The sequence below is a fragment of the Talaromyces stipitatus genome, genomic scaffold, assembly GCF_000003125.1.
Source record: "Talaromyces stipitatus ATCC 10500 scf_1105507295517 genomic scaffold, whole genome shotgun sequence".
NCBI lineage: Eukaryota > Fungi > Ascomycota > Eurotiomycetes > Eurotiales > Trichocomaceae > Talaromyces > Talaromyces stipitatus.
The window spans coordinates 672,506-696,829 of record NW_002990121.1 but is presented as its reverse complement, the minus strand read 5'-3'; the positions used below and the strand labels follow the sequence as shown (position 1 = coordinate 696,829).

Below are 24,324 nucleotides of genomic sequence, written 5' to 3'. Positions count from 1 at the left end.
CATTCCTATAGATCAATCGTGCAATCAATGCACTTATCCCAATGCGAGGATGCCTGCAAGTGCTCCGATGGCTGAGCACATCACCCGCACGGCGCCCGGTGTCCTCCGGACTACGACTGCGTTCATATGAGATTGTATCTCCTAGTATTCTCCGTCCATTCACAAGCACTGTCCGACGACAAGCACAAGCCTCGAGAAATGTCTCCGACCTGGAAAAACGAATTGCAGAGATCCCAATCGAACGTTTCCGGAACTTCTGCATCGTCGCTCACGTCGATCATGGGAAAAGCACACTCTCAGACCGGCTCCTCGAACTCACGGGTGTCATCGAACCTGGCTCCAATAAACAAGTCCTCGATAAATTAGACGTTGAGAGAGAGCGCGGCATCACCGTCAAAGCGCAAACATGTACAATGCTCTACAACCATAACGGCGAGGATTATCTCCTGCATCTCATTGATACCCCGGGTCACGTTGATTTCCGCGCTGAGGTCTCTCGGAGTTATGCCAGTTGCGGAGGTGCCTTGCTACTTGTCGATGCCAGTCAGGGTGTTCAAGCGCAGACCGTTGCAAATTTCTATCTAGCTTTTGCGCAGGGACTAGAGCTTGTTCCGGTGTTGAATAAAGTGGATTTGCCGTCTGCGGACCCAGAGCGTGCTCTGGAGCAGATGAGGTCCTCATTCGAGCTTGATACCGATAATGCGATCAAGGTATCTGCCAAGACGGGGCTAAATGTCGAGCAGCTACTTCCTACGGTGATTGAGAGAATACCAGCGTAAGCTCCTCCCTTTGAGAGTCAGCGGATGACACTGACTAGATAGATAGACCTGTCGGCGACCATACAAACGCTCTCCGCATGCTACTCGTCGATTCATGGTATTCAACCTACAAAGGCGTCATTCTTCTTGTCCGCGTATTCGACGGCGAGATCCGCGCAGGAGATCAAGTAGTCTCCTTTGCGACCGGACTGAAATACTATGTCGGCGAAGTCGGAATCATGTATCCCGATCAAACTCCTCAATCGGTTCTACGAGCAGGTCAAGTCGGATACATCTACTTCAACCCTGGAATGAAACGAAGCAAAGAAGCCAAGATTGGAGATACATTCACCAAGGTTGGTTATGAGAAGAAAGTTGAGCCTTTGCCGGGATTTGAGGAGCCGAAATCGATGGTGTTTGTGGCGGCGTATCCGAGTGATGCGGATCATTTTGAGCATTTGGAAGATAGTGTCAATCAGTTGATACTGAATGATCGGAGTATTACCGTTCAAAAGGAGTCATCGGAAGCCCTTGGAGCTGGATTTCGATTAGGGTTTTTGGGCACGCTGCATTGTTCTGTTTTTGAGGATCGGCTACGACATGAACATGGTGCTAGTATTCTCATTACGCCGCCTACAGTGCCGGTAAAGGTGATATATAAAGACGGCAAAGAAGTCACGGTTACAAATCCAGCGCATTTCCCCGACGAAGATGAAATCCGTGCCAAGGTGGCTGAACTACGCGAGCCTTATGTTATGGCTACATTGACATTTCCGGATGAATATCTCGGCAAAGTCATTGAGCTCTGCGAGGCGAATCGCGGCATCCAACATACACTCGAATACTTTACATCCTCTCAAGTCATTCTCAAATACGAACTCCCACTCGGCCAACTAGTGGAAGACTTTTTCGGCAAACTCAAGGGCTCAACCAAGGGCTACGCAACCTTGGACTACGAAGAAGCCGGCTGGAAAGCGAGCAACATCGTCAAACTACAACTTCTCGTCAACAAAAAGCCCGTTGACGCTGTAGCACGTATCGTACATTACAGCCAGGTCGAGCGTCTGGGGAAACAATGGGTGACCAAGTTCAAGGAACATGTTGACCGGCAAATGTTTGAAATCATCATCCAGGCAGCTGTGGGACGCAAGGTCGTGGCTCGAGAGACTATCAAGCCGTATAGGAAAGACGTCCTCGCCAAGTTACACGCCTCCGACGTGAGCAGACGGCGCAAGTTGCTCGAAAAGCAGAAAGAGGGACGAAAAAGGCTGAATGCGATTGGCAATGTGGTGATTGATCATAGTGCTTTCCAGGCCTTCTTGTCTAAATAATTGTATATATCTGTATTATAGTTAGCATCTAAGTTAAAGCAGAGTGTAGTTACATAAGATGAGTCTGTTTCACAGATCCGATCAATCTTGAATATGATGATCGCCCGTCAGTGCATGGTCTAGACTCAGACTGTCTGTATCGCTGTATTGTAAATACAGAGAAGGCTAGTCCAGGGGTAAATGACGCCCAGTTACTAACCCTGTAACGGTAAAGCGTCGGCGCCACATGGACCCAGCTGTAACAGGATCAGGTCTTTGATTGGCTCTGGGCTAGGGTCAGCGTAATCTCCCGTTCCCGCTGGTCTCCGCCTTGGATTCTTTTGATGCTCTTTTTAGTTGGATGACTAAGGATGAATATTCAAAGAATTCGTCAGGCTAGATATCCGTATACAGTGTGTAGCCATAGTATACATATGCAAGTCATCGAATTCCTGACAATCAGAGAAGCAAGAGCGCGGACCGCTAAGCGACGTTTCATCTTGGTGTACGAGGTAATACGTGGCTTCGTACTATCAGCCGCTCCAAGACTACCTAATTACCGATCCTCGTGGGGAGTGCGTGGCGGTATGTGTCTGGTACGGTGGAAATTGGGTTCTTCTTCGGTTAATTCGTCACCAAATGTGGCCAGAACCGGTCAAAAGACGTGGAGTTATGTATCAAAGACATGGGTTATGTTTTGACCTTGCCCCTTGTGGCTAATGCGTGTATTCTTAGTGGCTCAGCCCTCTCTTTCCCCACTGGCCCGCCCAGTCCAGTTAAAAAAAGGAAAGACCCAACTTCCATCTCTTTTCATCACCCAACATTAACAACTTCCGCTTCGACTACAACAACATCTCTCAGTCACTCGTTTCCCTCGTACGTTCTTCGTCCATCCACCTCTCGTTAAAGAGGCTTAACATCCGGTCATCAGCCTGCGACAATTTTTATTCCCCGCCGACCGATCGATCGATTTCCTTGTTTCAGAGCTTCTTCATCCCCTGCGTCTCACCTGCGCCGTTGATTTCGTCAGCCTCCAGCGTGTCCACCAAGGGTATCGGCTAGTTGACTTTATTTCATCGCATTGCCTGTTAGAAATGGCCTTCGTCGGCTAAACATCAACTAACGGACAATCAACCGACGATACCCCGTGGTGGGATTTACCTTAGAAGACTTCGACTTCCAGGCTATGGAGGCTTGACGTCTCTAGCCTTCATTTGCACATATACCACACTCGTTATTACCGCTGTAGACCGGCGACGAACCATTTACTCAAGTTACGACCTTGCCTTCTTTGATTTTGTTGTTTGCTTTAATTGATACCTTTTCACGATGAGTTCTACAAACGGTATGTCTACGGTCTCGACTTTTAGGAGATGAAATGTGCTAACGAGTATAGTCCTCCGAGACTTCTCCTCACACCTCACCTTCCGTAGCTGCGTTACATGCGACACAGAACCTGTGTGCAACTGTGCCGCCGGTGAGTCTTGTATCGAATCGAGCCGAACGTGTACGGCATGTCCAACGACGACCTGTATGCCAGCAGCATCCACCTCAGCACCCTCATCTACTTCATCTAGTGGCGGCTCAAACGCCGGAGCTATTGCAGGAGGGGTCATTGGAGGTATCGCTTGCGTCGCCATCGTCGTGTTTCTGATATGGTGGTTTGTGATTCGAAAGAGACGCCAGGCACAAGCTGCTGCTCAGCCTGCCGAGAATTCGGTTCGGCATGAACGCAGCAGATCTATGCAATCGATCGCTTCGACAGTTCTTACTCGGGCTTCGAATGTCATTCAAATCGCGTACATTCCTGGTGTCACCAATCGCTCGTCCCCGGAAACCCCGGGAACTCTGGTTCCTCCCGTCCCTGCTATTCCAAGCACACACGTTTCTACATACAGCGGCGATCAATATCTCTTTACACCACGCGATCTCCGAGATTCGCGTTACACTGCCACCAGTGATCGCCGCAGTATTGCTACTAGTCTGGCACGAAGCAGTGTTGCTACTACGATCTACAGACACGATGCCATTGTCAGTCCAGTTCCCGCTCAGCAGGTTCGCGCTGCCAAAGCCGCCGTGGTCAGCGTTAAGACGGGAAACAATACACCCAGTGATTCGCTTTCGTTGCGTACCGTCGACGCACCCGCCGTGCCAGCCATTACAGAAGCTCAGCTACAGAAAGCTGGCAAGATAAAACCACAGCTCAGTTCCATTGTTGCTCGTTCGGTTGTCGCTCGCCCAGTCAACGTCAAGGGACCGGGATCAAAGACGAAGGTGCCTACAGTCTCAGAAGAAGAAACTCATTCGGATGACTCAGAATCCGCGGCATCACACTCGCGAGCCAAACAGCTGAGCAATCAGAACTCGACATTCGATGACTCGTCTGATGACAGTGATGATGACGAAGTCAATGAAAAGGGACACTCCAACCCAGCAGCAGACAATATACAGATTGCGTTATCGTCGCCTCAAAATGAAGGTCCATTCTCGGATTCCCATGTAGCAGGAACTCCAAGAGTAACTGTGAGCACCGCCACCAGTATCGCGCCATCAGCAGCGACTGAGGCCGTGTCTACCTCTCGTGCCAGCATGGACAGCAACAATGGCTCATCACATCGACAAAGAACCAGCATAGGTTCGGCTCAAATGTTGGATAACGCCATTGCTCATGATGCTGCTACACACCGGTCATCGAGTCCGTTTGACGACCAACACGAAATCAAATAATTGATATCCACATCAGACATATCTCTCTTTTATACCATCTTCTTGTACGTAGTATTTATTACATTTGCCTTTCGTCATGCAGGCGGCTCATTGTTTTACGAGTTGGCTTTGAACTCTATGAGAGTCTTAAACATATCTTCAATATTATTTATGACAATTCATTCATTCTCAATATATATAGTTCGTAGAGTAATCAACTAATATCTCCCATCAAATCATCCATAAACACCCCATCTTCCCTGACCCAAAAAGGAAAACCCCCATTATCCGGCAATTTCCTCAACGCACCCAATACATCCTCACCACCACCCCGGACCCATGTTGTAGCCAAATTACTCGTATCAACCCAAGCCGAAAACTTCCCTCTCTTCACGACATCCTGTCGAATAGCCGCATCACGCTCCCAGTCACTGAACGTAGACGTAGCGGGGTACTCGCGCACATGATCCCGTTGAACGACGAGTCTTAGGTCTGGGAATGTCGAATTCCACGGCGATGGGAGATGGGGTTTGAATGTTGGCGGACCGGACCAGATATGACCATATCCCTCTACGGAGGATGAAGAGCGAGGCGTTATCCCCCATGTCGTATAAACAATCGCACAGCCGAACAGGCTCTGCAAGCGTCTCAACTCGCCTGCAATATTAGAATACAGAACACTCATATAAAACGAAGTGCGTCCTTTGCGACGTCGTTGAATTTCTGTAGCCGGTAAACCGATTTCTTGTGTTCGACTGATTTCGTCGCGGAGTCGGTCTGTCCAGTAGAATGCGCTTGCACTATCGAGGAATATTCCTTGTAAAGGTCGAGAGCGCGTAGTTTGAGAGTGGTTAAGGAGGTAGGTGTCGAGTGCATTTAGGGTTGAGAGTAGTGATGAGGATGTTTGAGGACGAAAAATGTGGACGTATTGGAGCGTGGTGTGGATTAGTGCATTGATCGCCTTGTCGATGGCAGTATTTGAAGACACGTCGGCGTCGCTGAGGGCATGTCGAACGATGCCAGCGATTATATCGTGCAATCTTCGCACGTCAAAACGACCATCAGCATCCAGGAGGATAGCAACACCTCCCCGACCATCGAGTTTGTGCCCATTGAACGTAGAAGGTAATACGCTCATAGCGATGAAATAGTAGAGGAGTTGAGATTTGCCTCCTCCAGAACTGGGGCTTGATATCTCTATAACAGGAAGCTTTCTCTTGCTGCTACTCCCAAAAGCAGCTGATTGGTGAACATGTTGGTTTTGAGTCCCTGCGAAGGGTTGATGAGCACCCAAGGCGACATGCAACAACTCATCGAAATCTTTGATTCCGAAGAATGCATCATCTGTTGAAAACTCTTTTCGTAAATTGCGAAGTAACTATTACATTGTTAGTATAATAGTCACCCATCTACCTAGGTAAAAAGTGATAATGCAAACCTCGTCTAGACTCTCTTCTTTGACTTCATCCAACAGACGCTGTCCGAGCGTGGCGGCGGTGGAGGTCATGTCTCATTGTCATACCGTTGCCTTTTTCAGTCCATAAGGATCACTTATGACACATAATTCATCAGCGACTAGTCATGTTCGTGGAATTGGATTTTTGAGGTGATGTGAGGTTGACAAGGTTGATAACTTGTAAGCGGGTTAGCAGTTTTAGCTCCAAATCACTAACCCTAACCCTAACCCTACATTACTGGAGCTTCAAGTTATTTTCTTGTTTCCTAATAATCTTTTTCATGAACGTAGGTTGTTACACCCTACACACGTCTATGATTTTCATGGGTATTGATAACAGATATTTCTGCAGTATAATAACCGACTTGGATCTGGTAAGTGACTGTCTACGGAGTACACTCTAACGAGAAGATGAAATCTGGATGACTTCTGAATCGTTTATTTTCCTAATTATACGAAGACTGAGTAATAAATCTTAGACGCTAAAGAACAGCAACAGAGTTCTTGCAACTCGTATCCAAGATAAACCCATTCCATCTATGCGGATACAGCTTCTTCATAGTCTCCTCCAGCTGAGACGCATCACCCAGTCGTTTCAACTCTCGTTCAAACGTCAGAATATACTCCCTCGTCCGATCAATCAAGTACGGTCCATCAGACTGAGATGCCCGTTTATGCCCAGGCACAACAATACTCGGCTTCAAAGCGGCAATCTGTTCTAAGGCATCCAGCCAACCTTTTCTCTTCTCTGGCGTATTGGCCTCGGCCAAGAATTGATAACAATCACCATAGACAATATCGCCAGCCACTACAAGACTCAAATCAGGAACGTGCAAGAATGACGACGCATCTGTATCGGAATGCAAGACGTCAATTCCGAAAAGACTATGTCCATCAACGGTGAATTCTCCATTTTCCGGAAGCGGTTCAGGAGCAACTTGTTTATCTGATAGGACCTGACCATCTGGGAAGAATCCTTGCCATACAGGAATTGTTGCAGGAAGTGTTCGTTTTATTTTAGCAGCTACAGAAGCCGTGGCAACGCTTTTAGAGCCGGGAAACTGTTCAAGGATAATAGGGTTACCGAAGAAGTGATCCCCATGCGCATGCGTCGTGTAGATGTATTTCAATGTCGTCCCTGGTGCGAGAGTCTTTCTGATCCATTCTGCGAGTTCCTCTGTCTCTTTGATTGTTGTAGGAGTATCAACCAGAACGGCAGATGTTGGTCCTTGAACCAGAGTACAGGATATCGGTGACCACCATGATTTGGACGGTTCTTGAGAGCCAGTAACTGCAGGAATTGCAGGTGAGACGAACACGTCCACTTGAAGTGAAGCGACCATGATTGTGAATAGACCTTAGGTAGTGCGGATGTAGCAGCAGCAGCGATGCTTGATGTTCCGGTGGGAATTGAAAATTATTATATGTGGCATATCAATGAGAGATTACTCATCAGCCATTATGAATTAGGCCAGCATTATACAATTTAGGTACTCGATACGTTGAATAAAACTTCGGGATAGCATCTCGGTTCCTTCGGTAGACGAATTCGCGGTTTTGTATCACATCAACCATCACCAGACCAACCTCACGATGCAGCATGCTCACGTAATTGATAAAAGCTATACCTAGAACCACTGGATTTAATAGGATGGTTTGGCTCATGCCGGATGGTGAAGGGAGCATAGAGTCATAGACTCCGTTCCGGTTTAAGGGTTCATATCCACTTGATCAGTAATCAGATTTGAGCCTCGATCCACTGAGACTGCAGAACATAATTGAAACCTTGAAAATAGTGATATAGTGTCCGAATTTTGTGACATTCTGCATTGATTACCAACGTCAACGGATGTGTAATCCAGTAACCCGATGTTGGTAGCACAATATCTATTAGGTTCAACGGTCAGTAATCAAATATGTACGTAAAACTCAAATCTGTACATATTTATCTCGGGATGATAAAGAGAGAGAGAGACAATAAGAATCTCGTGGAATTATCATACATAGAACCGACGTTATTTACCTGCTCGAAGTATAAGTAGTTGCATACACCCAACTAATTGATATCATCGTCCATCTTATTCATCCGAAGTACCTAGCCATAACAGCTGAATATCTCCTGAACAGTTCTTCTATCTCTAAACTAGCCATGTCCGGTTCGGTTATTAAGAACGTGGCAGTTGTCGGTGCAAGTGGCAGTGTGGGCAGGTTCGTGGTCAAGGCCCTGCTAGAGGAGAACTTTCAGGTCACTGGAGTCACCCGCGAAACATCAAAGGCAACATTGCCCGAAGGCGTGAGACATGTGAAAACCGACTACTCTGCAGCATCACTTCAAGAAGCATTCAAAGGACAAGATGCGGTCGTCGGCGCAATTGGCAGTATAACTCCTGGAGAGGCATTGACCCTCCAAAAGCCTCTTATCGATGCTGCCATTGCAGCTGGTGTAAAGGTTTTCTTCCCTTCTGAATACGGCATCGACACATCAGACCATGCTTCAAAGGACTATATCCCTTTTCTCGTGGATAAGATCGAGACTCTCGACTACATCAAGACGAAGCAAGACAAGATCTCATGGACAGCCATAGTCTCCGGAGGGATGTTTGACTGGGGCCTCGATATTCCTGGTTTCGGAGGATTGAACATCCCCGCTGGAACTGCCACAATCTTTGATGGTGGTAACATTCCCTATGAGGCGACAACCCTCGCTCAAGTCGGCAGAGCTATAGCCAAATCCTTGAAGAAGCCAGAACTTACCAAGAATCAATACGTCTACGTGAACAGTTTCACAGTGACACAAAACCAGGTTCTAGCAGCCATCGAAAAGGCATCTGGAAAGAAATTCAAGACGTCAGAAAGCACAGTGGAGGAATTGTTCTCAGGCGGAGCTGAGCAGTGGAAGTCTGGAAACCCAATGGGTGTTTTGGCCATGATTGCTGGAGCTGTCTATGGCAAAGGAGGGCTCGCCCAGTTCTCCACGAAGCAAGGACTGTGGAACGAGAAGTTGGGCTTGCCACAGGAAGATTTGAATGAAGTTGTGAAGGCGTATCTAGCTAGAAAGTAGAGTAGTGCCTACATAATCATAAAACCATTAAATATGCTACCATCCACGAAGCAACTCTGACCAGTTTATATGCTTAGCCAAGGTTTCAAAGATCAAATTGGAGAATAGCTTACCCGGTGTATGTTCTAAGTGCTATGATCAACGAAGTATATCCACTGAGAAAATAAAAGGGAAACATGGCAGTTGATGCATGTGTGAGCAGCTTGACTTTAATCTCCACTACTAATCAAGAGACTCAAGTAGTGGGATTCGGCGTCACGGTAAGCCGTGTCATGAGCCGTGTATAATGGTTTCACCGTTTGGTAAGAGACATTATGGTGAAATGGAAAATCGACAGCTGAGTGAAGGAAGTTGGACTTTGAGAAGTGGGATGCCTTAGGGCACGACAGTGGACCGCCATATTGTCTTAAATTGTAATATGATTGGTTCAATTGACTCCATTGAACTAACCCATATAAGGTTAGACCTGTGGAGGAGTTAGCCAATCAATACTCAGATCGGATCTCCAACTTTCCTCCGTCCAGAGCTTCACCGTGCGATTGCAACTCCATAACCACACGCCCAGCACGAATATCACGCATTGACAAACTTCAAAAGAATATGGCACCCTTAGTCCCCATATTCCCGACAGACGACCTCCAATCCCGCGTCCAGATCATTCACCGCGGCTTCAAAGAAAAACGTCGCAAAGGCGAACCAATTGACCTCCACAAATGCGAATTGATGGAAATGGTGCAATATTCATGTAATCCGCCTGAGGAAGGAATTCTACCACCTGGTGTTGTCATGTGTAAGCCTATTGTGAGGTTATTTCGGAGGTATGTCTTGCAGCAGCTCGGATCGCGAGAGAAAGATACTGATTGGTTTTGTGAAGATGCGCCGGTGGTCTCACGGTTGAAACGACGAGTTGGGAGAAGATGAATGCGAATAATGAAGCGAGCTCGAATAAATTAGATACAAGAAAGGAAAAGAAGTCATAACCTCCCTGTCTATATGGTCATAGTGGGCAGGTCTCACCGGATTCAATGTACATTATACTGCATGGGAGGCGTTTATCAATCACAATGTTATATTCTGATAATTCTCCGAATGAATAATGGGTATCTCGCAATAAATAAAACTGAATAAACGCCGCCAGATGCTTCATCACTTTGTAATGGGTTTCAAGTCGACACCCATCGCTCAACCTTCGCAATAACAGAGTCCTTATCAGGCAACTTCTCAGCTTTCTGTGTGCCCGATGTACTCTTCCTCCAGAAACTCCTCTCACAGTTGACAATAGGCGCCAGGTCAAGATTTGCCAGCGAGGATTTGCTATCCTTTTGTCCCGCGCCTCCCCCTTGTGAATCAACCGGTTGCTGAACCTTCTTACTCAACCCTCTAATCGTCTTCTCAAACATCGTCTCGGCACTCTCCGTCTTCCGTCCCCATAATCGTCTCTCGCTCTTCCCTGTCCCAGTAGCATGCGTATCCTTGAATGCAGCCCGCGCCAATTTGCGTAGTGCCTCTTCTCCATGTCGACTATCCTCCATCCCCAGCTCCCGTATCCGCCTAGGATCAGTCTCTCTTTCTGTGAAAACCGGCGTAAATCGATATGTATGTTTGCTTGGAAACTGAGGGAAATGTGCCGGGATGTAATTGATTCGGTTTCGCTCATCTTCACCGCTTAATTCTTCGCTGAGTACGGGTATACCGGTGAATGCGCCAAAAAGGTCATCTTCTTCGGGAGGAGGACTTGGTAAAAGTGTGGGGATCGTCTTTTCAGATTTCAAAGATTTGACGTATGGTGTTAATTCATCGGTGCCGATAAAAGCTCGTTGGAGTGCGAACTCAAAGTCTTGAGGAATAGGCTGTATTCGTCGTGATGCTGTCATCGATTGACGCGCAAATGATGCTAAATGGAGGATATCTAAACCGGTGTTAGAACAAAACCGAGGCCTTCAGCGGTTGTACATACACTCTTCAGTCGCGTGTCGAAAGGCATCAATCGCCGTAGGCTCAGCAATATCATACCCAGTCTCAGTCAATATCTGACCAATCGAGCATTCAAGAAGATGCGCAACGGCACCATCGTCGAGTAATGCAGGCTCTCGAAGTTGTGTCTGGACGGGATGATGGAGCTTGTGATTGTGATGGTAATGTCGTTTTTGTCGTTTTGTAGCTGGCTCATGTATGGGTGACTGCGACGCTGACGAGCGCTTCAGTGGCGGAAGTATACCGTTTCCTTGAGCCATCTTTGTTTTTGACGTCGATGGTTGGTGATGGGTGAGTGAGAGAATACTGATTTTTGAAGTTGTGGTGAGTAACAGACCTCTCTGGCAGCCGCCAATGGATCTTTTATCGCGCACGTGACTTGCGTCATAAATTCTCGATGTAGTCAAATTAATCTGGGTATTCGCTGAGTAGAACTTGAACAGAGCTTGGTATTGTCATATTATTCAATATACTCAGTTACATTGATTGTAATTTAAGGATGTGTAATAATAGACAATGATTGTGTCAAGTAGGATGTCTGCCTGAGGCAGCCTCCGGACAATCTCGGCTAACCCAATCCGAACACATTCTTGGCGCAACATCAGCCAACGTCAAGTCTTCCACTTCCGAGCTTCACATCACCTCACATCCATCTTCAAGCTCTCTACTCACACCGTCACACCTGTTTCAGGAGAGAGACCCTACCCAAAATCTTTCGATTTTGACTCTGTGAACTCATCGACTGGATTTTCGCATCGCAATGGCTGCTGCTATTCCTCCTATCACCGGCGTAAGTTTTGCCATGCAATGGACATTCGGAATCGGAAACCCGCTACTGTCTTGCTCTTCGATGAAGCTGGTGCACGATTGATTATTGATAAGTATATACTAATACTTCTCTAGATGCTCCGCCGGGGCCTTGTCCTTGACCTCAGTACCGCTTTCGGTGAGTCGATTGAACGTGTTTTACCTTGAAGGGAGGTGGCTGTCGTTTTGCACCTGGCTGCCAATTCAGGATATAGAAGGGGATGATTTACGAACACCAGCTTTCAACTGCCCTGAATATTCCAGATAAATGCTGATATACTCCCACCCACAGGTCTCGGAACAACATTCGGCTACCTGTGGTGGTACGGTACGTATTGATAATACTTTCTTGGGGATGTTAAGAGAAGGTGCTAATGACCGCATATAGGATACCACCTCCCCCGCGTCCGAGCCCGTGACAACCACTATGCTCGTCTCGAGCAAGAGCGTGCCGCCGGCCGTGCTTAAACATGCATTCATCCTCTGACAAGTTACAACTATGATCATGTATGCTAAGCCGCAGGAGCCTTGTGTGTGATTACCAGGGAGAGGATTAAAGAATAGAATGAATATTGCTATTGTCTTATCGAGCCAAGTGTTGTACATAACAAGAAAAGAAAGATACAAGATTCGCACACTCTTGAAGATGGGATTCTTGTCTAGTTCCTTATAAGCAGGATGCGGTCTTCAAAAGGTTCTGTGCTCTTCGTCTACATCAGAATTGATTATTTCATTTGTTTATTAAGAATTTCCTTCACCTTTGAGCTTGTTTTCATCACAAATGGTAGAGTAGACTTGATTGCATCATGCGATATAGATCTATTACCGTGTTGTACCTTAAGAGTCTGCGATGGACTGCATATGAGCAGCCAACACAATCGATGTATCAGATGCAGATTGTAAGGCTGAAAATTAAGAATTGCGCATACACAATCCGCGGTCATGAGTCCATAATCATAAGTATAGTATCTAAATGCCCACATGTATCAAGCTTGAAAGCACGAGACGACAAGTCTCATAAACTATAGATATCCTCGCTTAAGAAAGTCAAGTGCAGCAACAAATAATCATCTAAATGCCGCAGCGCCATGGAGAAAAGCAAAGAAACAAGAAACATGATATATCTTCCGTCTCTCTTCATCAAAGTAGAAAGCTCATCGCAAGACACGATCGAATGTAATCCCCTTCACACTCCCGCCTGCCATTGAATTCCTAACATTTTTCTTGAACCCATCCCTATTCAACCTCAAATCCTCTGCAGCCTCCTTATTGAGTGGATCAGAAGCATTCGGTTCTAAAAACAAAAACTGCATTCCCACTATAACCGCATTCAAATTCAAGACCGGTTTCCAATCCTCCCTCAAAATGTTCAAACAGACGTTTCCTTCCAAGTCGATGTTAGGGTGGTATATCTTCTGGGTACATTTCACTTTTGGTGGATCGTGGGGAAAGTTTTGGTTAATGGCGAAGGTGAAGTTGAAACTGCCGCCTTTGTACATTCCTTCGTCCGGCTCGATGGTTAGAGTAAAGTTTAGGATGTCGTCGGGGTTTGGAAAGGACATTTTCATCGTTGAACCGAGGGAGAGTTCTTGTAGATCTATATAGTCACGAGCGTTAGTTCTCCAGACTTGTAGAAACCGTCAAGCGGCGAGATAAGTGGAAGAAGGCTCTTACCTCGCTGAACACGCAACTGAGCAGCAGTAACTTTCTTTTTCTTCGCAGCACCACCATCAGCATTTTCAGCTTGCTGCTGTTTTTGTTTCTGTATCCCAGGTCAGGTTTTGCCGCCGCAATAAAAGTTCTTAAAGTCATACCATAGACCAGATCTTCAACATCTTGGGCGATTACGAAATCTTCTCCTCCCTTCAAAATGTGTAATATCTTGTCCTCTCTTTTACGATAGCACCAGGTATCGTTTGTGCTTGATATTCGATCGTATTTTAGTATCTGCGGGGTTCTCGAGGGCGAAACGTGACAAAGGAAGAAATTTATTGCGAGGGTGTCGAGGCAGGAGAAATGGGTTGAAAGAGCAGCTGCAATGAAAAGTCTTGTCCTTTCCAATCGAAATAGGAATTCAGTTGTACAGGAAGTGTGTTGTGTCGCAGAAACAAAACGTAGTACTGAGAGTAGGGAAGACGATGATGCTGGCGTGCCTCAGGCCAGGCGGGTAAGGCGTTATCGGCTTGTGGGGCAGGAAGGCATCCGATAACGATCTTCCTTTCCTTATCCTTAAGACTCATTGACTAGTCCTAGATTGAGAAGAGATGATATCGCTTCTAGGCCAATGTATGATTTATTTATATCATTGACTTCTTCAATGCGTCAAACGTGCGATCAACTAACACTACCAACAGTAGAACACAGAGATATATGCCTTCAATGGCAATTCTTCGATCTCTGTTAGCACGTCCTGAGGCTTATTATCACAGCGCTACAGCTGTTACTGAAACACGCTCTTAGAACAGCCCTCATCCTCATGAATTGCTTCTCAAATATAGTTCCTGTGTTCCTATTCTTATCCTACGTACTTTGCTCGCCAAGGAATACAACTGAATATCGATATCATCACGATCATGGATGTAAACGAAAAGCAACAAGAAACAAATCAAATATATTTAGCAAACAGACAGGACATGGGAGTCAAATCAAGACACAGGAAAAAAAAGGCAATAAAATGAGCCACAGGCAGGCAAACAGACATCAATCTACAATAGACTACATGTTCAGAATGGAAAAGATCAAAAGACCGTAGGAAGAAAAGCTGAGGGATATTAGAAATGCGTTCTTTTTGGGAAGGACAAACAGCGCCAAATTGGAGCCACTGGTCCACAGCCAGCTGCATACAGCAGCCCCTGCATAGTTTCATGAATATTTATCGTCGGGCACACATGCACATGATACCAGTTCGGCCCAGGAACCAGCATGCGCCAATGAATCGGACCAGTGCAACGGCTGCAGTGGCCCACAGAAGGGCCTGGAAAAAGTGTGTGGTACGAGTAGTGGCTTTGTTCTGTGGAATAGGTCAGTGGCGTGTAAACATATACTGATTTGGTAAACTTACAGTAAATCCAAACTGGTCAACACCATCGCTAGTGATGCAGACAGACAAAAGAGCGTTGGTGAAGATCCAGAAACTGACAAGCTTGGTACGGAAACTCTTGTAAGAGTCCTCCAAGCTGCGCTCTTCTTTTTCAACAGGTGCCACGAATGGTGTCAGGGCGCGCTTGACAGTGGCCTCGAATTGACTGTCAATATCAGCCTGGGGCTTGTCGACTTCTTCAATGACTGCTCCCTTTCCGTCCGCTTCCTTTTGCGTTTGTACTGAAGGTAATGCATCTGCCTTATCGGAACCCTTGGTACCCCAAGAAACATCGTGCCAATTGCTGAATGCGTAGACGTTGAGGATATTGATGAAAGAGGACATGACCAAGAGATAGGCGGGGAACGAAGTGAACATGTGCCATGGGTCCATGTACATGAAGGAAGCGACGAAGTAAAGACCGAAAGTGGCAGCCAAGGCAATGATAATGATACCCGCACCAGAAGACGAGAAGAAAGACTTCAAAAAGCCTCCAACTCCGTGATCAGTGTCGAAATCCATAGGTGCAGAACCCGAGAAGGCGTGGACGACCAAGTACATGGAGTCTACCACGACGTAAAGCTGCACGATACCGAAGAAGATGAATGACATAATATATGTGTGTTTCGAACTGTGTCCGTCAGTAATTGCAATTACGGTTAAGAAGGAAATAAAGCTTACCCTTTGGGACGATTTCCAAGAGCCAAAATGAATTGAAGAAGCAACACACCGAGATAGCCATACTTAACAAGCGTGTTGATAATAGGGGTAGCTTTGTTACCGAAAGGGAAGGCTTCGTTGTTATTAGAGTTGCTAGGCGTACCGACGAGATCCAGGATAACAGAGGTAGTAAGCCAATAAGACGCTGTTTCCGTTAGTAATTCAATTGGCAATCAAAAGAATGTGGCAACTTACCAAGAGCAAACCATGTCAAAATAGTGTTGAAAGTATTGTAAAGCATTTGAAAGTGAAGAACAAGCATACGAAGGATGTTGTGACCGCTCTTGTAGATACGGCTGAAGTGCATAAGACTGTAAATACCGGCAGCGAAAGAACCGTTCAACCAACGACGACGCTGAGAAATAAACTCAGCAGCACCTTCAGGCACATCAGTTTCGGCCTTGGAAGCCTTGACATATGACAAGTGCCATTTGGAGCCGGCCTTGGCCACCAGTTCGAAGCACAAGATACGATCCTCAGCCAAGAACATGTTCTTCTTGAAAATGTTCATGCCCTCAATACCCTTCTTACCCAATTGTTTAGAAAGGGTATGGTCACCGTGGAAGTACTGTTCAAGAGGTCGGCCCATGATAGCACGGAATCGGTAAGCTGAGAAAGCACCGGGCAACACACTGACGTATCCGAAGGAGGATTCCAAGGGCTTGTCGAGAATGTTTGAAATCTTGTACTCGAAGTTCTGGGCTGCGACTAGAGGGTTAACCAAATTCTTCCAACCTTTACCCAACATGGCGTGAATTTCACCACAGGCACCACCGAGATCTTTGTCGTTGTAGAATGCTTCCCACAAGGCGAGAATAGACTTGTGGCCGGGTTTGGTACCGGCATCGAGCAATACGCAAATTTCAGGGTTCAAAATACGTCCAAACGCATTAAAAAGCCAACGGTGAGAATTGATTTTCTTGCTGTTCTTCTGCTTCAAGCAGAAAATCATCTGCACAGGAGGCAAAGTGCTGGGACCGTCGTCCGTGGGACGAATGAGCTGTTGGCTGGGTGTGACAGAAAGCTGGGTAGTATATTCGAACTGTTTGATAACAATCAGTCAAAGATCCAAAATATGAGAGAAGGGGGGGAAGCCTACAATGTGAGCTACGGTTTCCTTTCCGTCGACGTCACGTTTCATGACACCATCCTGGTAGATACCAACGGTAGCGAGAACATCAAGTGTGTCCTTGTCACAAGGATCGATACCGTCAAACACTAGACAAACGACAATCTTCTGCCAAGCGGGACCACCCTTGTTCCAGAACTCAGATTTCTTCAAGTTGACAATGTCGCGAATGTTTTGCATGACACCGTGCAGGGTTCGAGAAGTCAATTGCTTGTCTTCGTTGTAGTATGTGATGGCGATCAACAGTTCGGTATGACGGTTATACATCGCCGGTCGCAAGTTGTAACCGTTGTGGAGGGTGAATTCATTAGGATCACAAGTAGCGGCAGTGTCTAGTGCATCAATTAGCATACGAATTGAGAAACAAGATTAAGGCGAAGCTTACATCGCATGTGAGTGAACTCTTCGCTGCCACCCTCGAGATCATTTCGATACTTGGCCTGAACGGCATTCTGAATAGCACTAGGAACAGGGTAGTCGACACTCAGGACGGAACCCTGTACAAGCTTGACCTTCCTGGTAGCATATCGGCGCAGACCAGTGCCAGCACCGCCAGGAGCTTGTCTCTGACGCCAGGCCTCAGTTGAAGAAGTCTCACTGCGTGCATATGGGGAAGCTACACGGCCAGGGACGCCAAAAGCCGCAGCAGGGTTTTCGGCGCCAGCATCATGGTAAGGAGGAGCTGCTGACTCGGTAGCATAGGACTCGGTCAAACTGTATCTGGAAACAGGGCGCATTGGAGATGCAGAACGGCTGTGGAGAGGGTCTTCAAAAGGACCGTTGAAGGGACCTTGGTTCAACAAGCTTCGAGAGGCATCGTCTTCACCGTATTGCTATGAATATCACTGTTAGCAGGCTCATCGATTAAATCGGCGATAAATTGCACGTACGTTGGTATGTCCCAGCTCGTTCATTCGATGAGCCTCATCAGCACCATAATTTGAGGTTGGTGAGTGAGGATGGCCACCTTGGTAGGCCATGTTGTTTTGTCAAGCAGAACCTCGAAACTATAGTACCGCTCAAAAGAAAAGAATACTAGGATCAACAAGTGGAGGTGACTGGATCGACGGAGGTTTAGACGTCTGATATGTATGGCAGTCGAACGAGTGAAAGAAAAAGTTTAGCGAAGGAGGTTCGTGTTTCTTTCTTTAGATGTGGATTAAGCTGAAAGAAGATTCACGTTGGCGCAGCGAGCGAGCGTAGCCGCCAGGGCTGAGAGAAGTTGGTCGAGCGAACAAAAAAGACAACGCAGCAACCGCTTAAGCCAGTTATACCGTTTTCTCCGCTTCTGAAGGAGAGAACTAGATAACGAGCGTAAGTGTTGAGCAGTAAGGTTGATAATATTGATGGAAATAAAGAAGTTGAACAGGTGTTTGAGAAGAAAGATGAGTAAAAAGAAAAGGTGCGGAGCGAAGGCTGAGTCCTGACACAGGGGAAGGGCGAGACAGCGATGCGTAACGGCCTTACCAAAATACGGGGTGTTCTTAGGAAGGGGCCCTGGCAGTTGTCAGTTTTCCGTACCATGGGCCGTAAGTAATTGTAATATTACTATAATTACATTTGACTTTGATGATGCTTTCTGATTGGTCGATGATCGGACAAGTCAATTGCTGACTGTGGCTCAGTCACGAACCCTTTTTTAGCACTGTTGACAAAACTTTTTATATGTTCTTGACTCCTTACTCTCATCATAAGCACGATATAAGCCTGAATAGAGGTATGTTACGGGAGATGCGGCTGGGATAATTCTGTGAGGCGTCAGTTGACGGGAAGAGACATGCATACCAGCATGTGAGTCGGCCAGCAGACCATTTTTAGACCACGCCACGATAAGTATAGACATTTAAGTTTCTGAGTATGCACATTTTACATAGCTTTAGCATTTCTTACAGAACAAATGCTACAAATTTCCTACGCCTCTACAATGGATGAAAATGAATTTGATATATCTTGAAAGTCCAACCAATGACAGGCGGGTCACAATAACTCCGCCACAAAACGATCACCCATCTGAAACACGGCCATTTGGATGGAAATACATGATAATACTGCTGGTATCGTAATTTTGCGATTTATTGTAATTTTCTTCGTATGTATCTGTAGGATTATGGAGATCAATGGACGAAGTATGGTGCCGAGTCATACGGCATGGTACTTAAATACGAGCCGATACGTATCGTACACAGACTGCTGTACTCTGTAAATTACATCCCAAGTGACACAGTCTCTGGGCAAAAGCAAAACTCCACTTGAGAATTAGCGGCGAATCCCGCCTGAAACAGACCAATCGACCCGTTCGCCACAAGTTTGTATGAGCGCTCTGTCTTTAAGAACTTCATTCAATAAATTTGTCATTCATGATTATTGACTCTGGGTTTCTTTAGACTTCAAGTAGAACGAGGTTGACAGAAGGCAAGAATAGGATCCGTCGGAACGGGCCTCACTAACCATGTTTTTTCGTACCATTATGGAGAAAGGCGGGAAAAGGGACGCTCGATGGACAGCTCTTTCACGTCGCACATGCTCTGCAATAATAGGGGATGGCAATCCAATCAACTCTTGCAATTTCACTTTGTTTTTTGTTTTTTGCTTGTTTTTTCTCGTATCGAAGACAGGAGACAGAAAAAATGTTTACAGCATTCCAGTGGCCAAGTAGAATGATGCGTTGAATACGAATATTACGTCAAACTCACCAGTCATAGACTGTGAATGATGAATCTCCACATTCTTTGTGTTCGTTGACTGGTTACTGGCTGGTTACCTGTATTGAGCGTGTTCGATCTGTACATATGTCAATTTAATACGACTTTGTCTCGTCTCCTTGTGGCTAGTTACTTACTACCTTAGTGATCAAGACGTAGCATACTCTAATTACCTATCGATCCTTTCAGTGTCTCTCTCCATTATTTACATTACTACATACTACTCCGTAGTGGTAATAAGAAAATGAAATACGTACGAGACAATTACGGGTCGTATTATTCGCGGAACAGGCCTGATCCCTTCCATGCCCACTTAGTCTGGTCTAAATATAGCCATCTCCATCGTCTTGTGTACGTACTCTGACAGCCGCAAAAATCATATCGATGATAGAGCTTCTCATCTTCCATTGGGCAAGCATTTGAAAATTTTCATCAAGGAGTTAGGTAGACTATGGCATCAATAAGAGACTCTCTATCTAGCATCTACTGACCGTAGTGACATCTGAGCTTAGCATATAGATGTATCCGGTATCACTTAAGTTCATCTGAGCGCTAGAGGTCAACAATTGCTGTTTTTAATGCACTAACTTGAGTCGTTGACTATTTTCAAGACATTATTTCTTCATACCTCAGGGTTACAATTTGTATTCCTTCGTTTAGAGCCCTCTCACTGAAATATCTTGTTTCATTGTCTCCTTATCCCGTGTTGCCCCATGTTGTTCAGCATTCAGGGCATAGCTGGCAGCGAGTGGCAATCGCCTCGTCACAAAAGTCAGGATTGGGGCACAACTGAAGAGACTGATCAAATATCCAGAATGAATGGTGGATATCTACTCTAAATTCGAAATCTCCAAGGATGTCGAAATAATATATATATAATATCATAGCCCCATGTCATGCTGAAGATTGGCCTCGTCTATGTAGTGGAATGAAGGCCACAACCCTCACTGATCTTTATGCGACGTCGACTTGAAAATTGGTACCTGAGGTATCAATCCTGATCGCACATTTTCATCTGGGCAGGTGACCTCTAGTTAAGCAGACCCAAACAAAGCCGCAATAGCCTCAACGGTCGTATTCCCTCCACTAAACACAATCCCAATATCCCACCCATCCTCACCACCCTCTTCTTCGACCCTCCGCCTAAAATCCTCATCAAACAGACAAACCGCCAACCCAACCACGGCACTAGGCTCAACGACCACCTTCATCCTCTCCAGCACCAACTTCATCGCCTTCTTGATCTGCTCATCACTAACGCTATAGACACCAGCCACTTTCGAGGGGTCTGATATGACCGCCCAATTATTCAATCCTACCGGCGTCCTGAGACCGTCTGCAATAGTCTTTGACGATACAGCCGGCACCCGTTCACCTGCCGCAAGACCTCGCTGACAATCGTTCGCGCCTTGAAACGAAGGCTCGGCGCCAAAAACCAACGTTTTCTTCCCGGCTGGCTTGGATGGTTCCGAAAACCACGTCGCAATACCAGCATTAAGTCCTCCACCTCCAATTGGTGTAAAAACAGCATCTAACGTCTTCCACTCTTTCTCTCCCTGCTGCAGTTCTGCATACTGTTCCTCCATTTCCAACCCCGTAGTCCCCTGGCCCAGAATAATATCCGGGTGATCATAAGGTGGCACAAAGATTGCGCCCGTCTCGCGCTGAATCTCTCTCATAACTGCCGTTCTTTCCGGTTCTGTACTCCCGCTAAACACTACTTTTGCGCCGAGAGATTGCGTAGATGCGATTTTGCTAGGTGTGCTTATTGAAGGCATTACGATATGCGTGGGAATGTTTAATGTTTTGCCGGCTAGTGCTAGGGCTTGGGCATGGTTTCCTATTCAGTTCACCCGTCAGCTTGAATCACTTTCAGTGATGGTGGAACGTTAGAAAAGGGGAAGAATATACCAGAACTATGCGTCACAACCCCCCTCCTCCTAACTTCTTCCTCCCCCAATTCCTCAATAACTCGAATCAGCGCATGAAACGCTCCTCTAGCCTTAAACGCGCCTATCCTCTGCGAATTCTCACACTTGAACCAAAACCGAATCTTGGGCTTCGCAGGCGTTCTATCGCTTCCTTCCCATCCTGTGCCTACCAGATCAGATAAGGATTGTGGTGTCGACGCGATTGTGTCAAGTGTCTGGTTTGTTAGGAGTGGGGTGCGGTGGATGTAGGGTTTTATGATTTTGTGCGCTTCGGCGATGTTGGTACGGTTTAAAGGGAGGTGGTTTGTGGACATTTCGTCGATTGCCTTTTTGTTGTCTTATAAGATGCTTGCTCGATTGGTGAGATGGTGCTTTAATACGTAGTCTTTTATCCTATGGCTTGTTCACGAAAAATAGGCGGGGTTATCGCGGAGATCGCACCGACTGGACATCGGGCCGAACGCTTATCGTTATCGCTACCTAGGTGAGCTACAATTCTAGCAACAATATTATTTATGAAGATATAGATTGAAGAAACAAACACTTTTCATTAGGTATCTACATTACATGACTAAAGACAATCGTAAAAGCTTACTTCTGGTTCTCAGGACGGAGAGAACGGACGGCCTTTCCGGCGCGCCAGATCTCCAAGTTGCGGATCTCCTCCAACTCCTTCTCATAACGCTCGCGGTAGTCGGGCTGTGAGTTGTATTCCAAAGAACGTTGTGTCTCCTTGCCGGTCTTGACGCTGGTGTAGAGCTCGTCAAAGACAGGCTTCAAGGCGTCCTTGAATTTGGGGGACCAGTCAATGGCACCACGACGAGCAGTGGTGGAGCAGGCAGCGTACATCCAGTCCATACCGTTGGCACCAATGAGAGGGTAGAGAGACTGAGTGGCTTCCTCAACAGTCTCGTTGAAGGCCTCAGAGGGAGAGTGACCACGCTCACGGAGAACTTCGTATTGAGCGAGGAACATACCGTGGATACCACCCATGAGGCAACCACGCTCACCGTACAAGTCAGAGTAAACCTCCTTCTCGAAGGTGGTCTCGTAGAGGTAACCGGATCCAACAGCAACACCCATGGCAACGGCCTTCTCCTTGGCCTTGCCAGTCACGTCCTGGAAGACGGCAATGGACGAGTTGATACCACGGCCCTCACGGAAGAGGGAGCGGACGGTACGGCCGGAACCTTTGGGGGCGACGAGGATAACATCGATATCGGTGGGGACATCAACCTTGGTCAAGTCCTTGAAAACGGGAGAGAAACCGTGGGAGAAGTAAAGAGTTTTTCCCTTGGTGAGGAGGGGCTTGACCTGGGGCCAGGTCTCGGATTGGGCGGCATCGGAGAGAAGGTTCATGATGATGGTACCCTTGTTAATGGCAGTCTCGACATCGAACAAGTTCTTTCCGGGAACCCATCCGTCCTGGATGGCCTCCTTCCAGGAGGCACCATCCTTACGGACACCAATGATGACGTTAAGGCCGTTGTCACGGAGGTTGAGACCTTGACCGTGACCCTGGGAGCCGTAGCCAATAAGGGCGAGGGTATCATTCTTGAAGTAGCTTTGAAGCTTGTCACGAGGCCAGTCGGCACGTTCTACACCGATTAGCGAATTGCTCCAATGGGTAGTTCTAGAATTCTAAGCTTACCGTAGACAGTCTCCTTGGTACCAGCAAAGTCAATAGTCTTGATTCCACGGGCGGAAACAGCAGCAGGTGCATGAGAGACGCTGGCAGTAGCTGCAGAAGGGCGAGCTCGAACAGCCGAGACGAATGTGCGACGAGGAACAGCTACCCGGCTGGAAAGGCGCAGAGCGCGAGGGATGGTCTTAGAAGCCATTGTGTGTGTGTACGAGTATATGTAGATATGAAAAGTGAGAAAAAAGAAACCAAAAGTGATGAAAAGATCAATTGATGCACACAATTGACGTGTAGAGCGGAGACAGAAGTGAAGTAAATTGAAGATGGAAAAGTGGTGGGATGAGCAGACCTTTTAAAATGCGAGGCCAGAGCTTTCCCCGAAAAAATGCTGGGGTCAGTCAAGTGACTGCCGGAGTTGGGCTTTTGGTCCGCGGCTCCGATTCTCTGACCGACTCGGGGCCACCGATATCGGAGCTGGCCAATCATGTGTCATCTATCACTATGTCTTTCAACTAGACTCTTTAAGTACGTTAACTTACTTCTTCACAGTATGAGTCACTCAGCATAGAGAGAGTTAGATTATACAATGAATACACTATACCGTATACGGAATAGTAAAAAAGACAAACACTGCAAACAAACAGCCTTAGGTGTCCAAAACTCTGGATAGAGTCTGTCAATCTGATATCTGTAAGGCGGAGAACTTAGAATCGAGGATAACTTCACCACGGAAGCTGGATCACGTGGTTCATTCCGACTGCTTAGTCATTACCCGAACCGCACTACGGTTCGGCTATGTATTTAGCTACGATTCGAATAGGACTCAGAAGGTAGCAAATAGCTACCTTACGAATCGTACCCTACCTTGGAAATCGAAGCTATATTCGTATCTCATTATCACGCTCTCTACCCACTCTCTTACAATATCGGTACAATTAAATGCTGATAGCACGTAGATCTCTAGATAACTACGTAGGGTATGATAGCATACGCAAGGGATATGCCTGGACACGGCATTACCGGAAAACGATCCCAAGCTTCCCCTGCAA

The 24,324-nt window shown here is 46.6% G+C and overlaps 12 protein-coding genes across 12 annotated transcripts, besides 1 other annotated feature; 5 read left to right on the top strand and 7 right to left on the bottom strand.

The window, feature by feature from the left end:
• Positions 1 to 41: 41 nt before the first annotated feature.
• TSTA_002680 (GTP binding protein Guf1, putative) lies at positions 42 to 2,144 on the top strand (the record flags this gene model as incomplete). Its single annotated transcript, XM_002487811.1, has 2 exons — positions 42 to 775; positions 826 to 2,144. The coding sequence occupies 2 exons, from the start codon at positions 42 to 44 to the stop codon at positions 2,087 to 2,089; spliced, it is 1,998 nt and encodes a 665-aa protein (XP_002487856.1). The 3' UTR covers positions 2,090 to 2,144.
• A 739-nt stretch (positions 2,145 to 2,883) lies between these two features.
• TSTA_002670 (uncharacterized protein) lies at positions 2,884 to 4,965 on the top strand. Its single transcript, XM_002487810.1, has 2 exons — positions 2,884 to 3,413; positions 3,465 to 4,965. The coding sequence occupies exons 1-2, from the start codon at positions 3,398 to 3,400 to the stop codon at positions 4,793 to 4,795; spliced, it is 1,347 nt and encodes a 448-aa protein (XP_002487855.1). The 5' UTR covers positions 2,884 to 3,397; the 3' UTR covers positions 4,796 to 4,965.
• A 23-nt stretch (positions 4,966 to 4,988) lies between these two features.
• Positions 4,989 to 6,387, bottom strand: TSTA_002660 (Rad51 family DNA repair protein, putative; the record flags this gene model as incomplete). The annotated part of the gene is made up of 2 exons (XM_002487809.1): positions 6,213 to 6,387; positions 4,989 to 6,152 (listed from the first exon to the last, which is right to left on the bottom strand). Exons 1-2 carry the CDS (start codon positions 6,279 to 6,281, stop codon positions 4,989 to 4,991), a joined length of 1,233 nt encoding a protein of 410 aa, XP_002487854.1. The 5' UTR covers positions 6,282 to 6,387.
• Positions 6,388 to 6,442: 55 nt separating this feature from the next.
• Positions 6,443 to 6,463: a microsatellite.
• Positions 6,464 to 6,712: 249 nt separating this feature from the next.
• TSTA_002650 (uncharacterized protein) lies at positions 6,713 to 7,573 on the bottom strand (the record flags this gene model as incomplete). The annotated part of the gene is made up of 2 exons (XM_002487808.1): positions 6,713 to 6,966; positions 7,018 to 7,573. 2 exons carry the CDS (start codon positions 7,571 to 7,573, stop codon positions 6,713 to 6,715), a joined length of 810 nt encoding a protein of 269 aa, XP_002487853.1.
• Positions 7,574 to 8,099: 526 nt separating this feature from the next.
• On the top strand, positions 8,100 to 9,291 carry TSTA_002640 (uncharacterized protein; the record flags this gene model as incomplete). Its single annotated transcript, XM_002487807.1, has 2 exons — positions 8,100 to 8,152; positions 8,358 to 9,291. 2 exons carry the CDS (start codon positions 8,100 to 8,102, stop codon positions 9,289 to 9,291), a joined length of 987 nt encoding a protein of 328 aa, XP_002487852.1.
• A 600-nt stretch (positions 9,292 to 9,891) lies between these two features.
• On the top strand, positions 9,892 to 10,271 carry TSTA_002630 (uncharacterized protein; the record flags this gene model as incomplete). The annotated part of the gene is made up of 2 exons (XM_002487806.1): positions 9,892 to 10,109; positions 10,166 to 10,271. The coding sequence occupies 2 exons, from the start codon at positions 9,892 to 9,894 to the stop codon at positions 10,269 to 10,271; spliced, it is 324 nt and encodes a 107-aa protein (XP_002487851.1).
• A 183-nt stretch (positions 10,272 to 10,454) lies between these two features.
• Positions 10,455 to 11,562, bottom strand: TSTA_002620 (bromodomain associated domain protein; the record flags this gene model as incomplete). Its single annotated transcript, XM_002487805.1, has 2 exons — positions 11,249 to 11,562; positions 10,455 to 11,200 (listed from the first exon to the last, which is right to left on the bottom strand). Exons 1-2 carry the CDS (start codon positions 11,523 to 11,525, stop codon positions 10,455 to 10,457), a joined length of 1,023 nt encoding a protein of 340 aa, XP_002487850.1. The 5' UTR covers positions 11,526 to 11,562.
• Positions 11,563 to 11,905: 343 nt separating this feature from the next.
• TSTA_002610 (cytochrome c oxidase family protein) lies at positions 11,906 to 12,813 on the top strand. Its single transcript, XM_002487804.1, has 4 exons — positions 11,906 to 12,055; positions 12,169 to 12,211; positions 12,365 to 12,400; positions 12,461 to 12,813. Exons 1-4 carry the CDS (start codon positions 12,026 to 12,028, stop codon positions 12,538 to 12,540), a joined length of 189 nt encoding a protein of 62 aa, XP_002487849.1. The 5' UTR covers positions 11,906 to 12,025; the 3' UTR covers positions 12,541 to 12,813.
• A 195-nt stretch (positions 12,814 to 13,008) lies between these two features.
• Positions 13,009 to 14,193, bottom strand: TSTA_002600 (NEDD8 conjugating enzyme (UbcL), putative). Its single transcript, XM_002487803.1, has 3 exons — positions 13,887 to 14,193; positions 13,747 to 13,834; positions 13,009 to 13,669 (listed from the first exon to the last, which is right to left on the bottom strand). The coding sequence occupies exons 1-3, from the start codon at positions 13,905 to 13,907 to the stop codon at positions 13,227 to 13,229; spliced, it is 552 nt and encodes a 183-aa protein (XP_002487848.1). The 5' UTR covers positions 13,908 to 14,193; the 3' UTR covers positions 13,009 to 13,226.
• Positions 14,194 to 14,542: 349 nt separating this feature from the next.
• On the bottom strand, positions 14,543 to 17,980 carry TSTA_002590 (chitin synthase ChsG; the record flags this gene model as incomplete). Its single annotated transcript, XM_002487802.1, has 7 exons — positions 14,543 to 15,082; positions 15,134 to 15,782; positions 15,833 to 16,016; positions 16,067 to 16,913; positions 16,971 to 17,332; positions 17,386 to 17,833; positions 17,891 to 17,980. 7 exons carry the CDS (start codon positions 17,978 to 17,980, stop codon positions 14,945 to 14,947), a joined length of 2,718 nt encoding a protein of 905 aa, XP_002487847.1. The 3' UTR covers positions 14,543 to 14,944.
• A 2,756-nt stretch (positions 17,981 to 20,736) lies between these two features.
• On the bottom strand, positions 20,737 to 21,947 carry TSTA_002580 (Pyridoxal-phosphate dependent enzyme, putative; the record flags this gene model as incomplete). Its single annotated transcript, XM_002487801.1, has 2 exons — positions 20,737 to 21,542; positions 21,614 to 21,947. The coding sequence occupies 2 exons, from the start codon at positions 21,945 to 21,947 to the stop codon at positions 20,737 to 20,739; spliced, it is 1,140 nt and encodes a 379-aa protein (XP_002487846.1).
• Positions 21,948 to 22,160: 213 nt separating this feature from the next.
• Positions 22,161 to 23,600, bottom strand: TSTA_002570 (Ketol-acid reductoisomerase). The gene is made up of 2 exons (XM_002487800.1): positions 23,285 to 23,600; positions 22,161 to 23,231 (listed from the first exon to the last, which is right to left on the bottom strand). Exons 1-2 carry the CDS (start codon positions 23,472 to 23,474, stop codon positions 22,225 to 22,227), a joined length of 1,197 nt encoding a protein of 398 aa, XP_002487845.1. The 5' UTR covers positions 23,475 to 23,600; the 3' UTR covers positions 22,161 to 22,224.
• Positions 23,601 to 24,324: the final 724 nt, after the last annotated feature.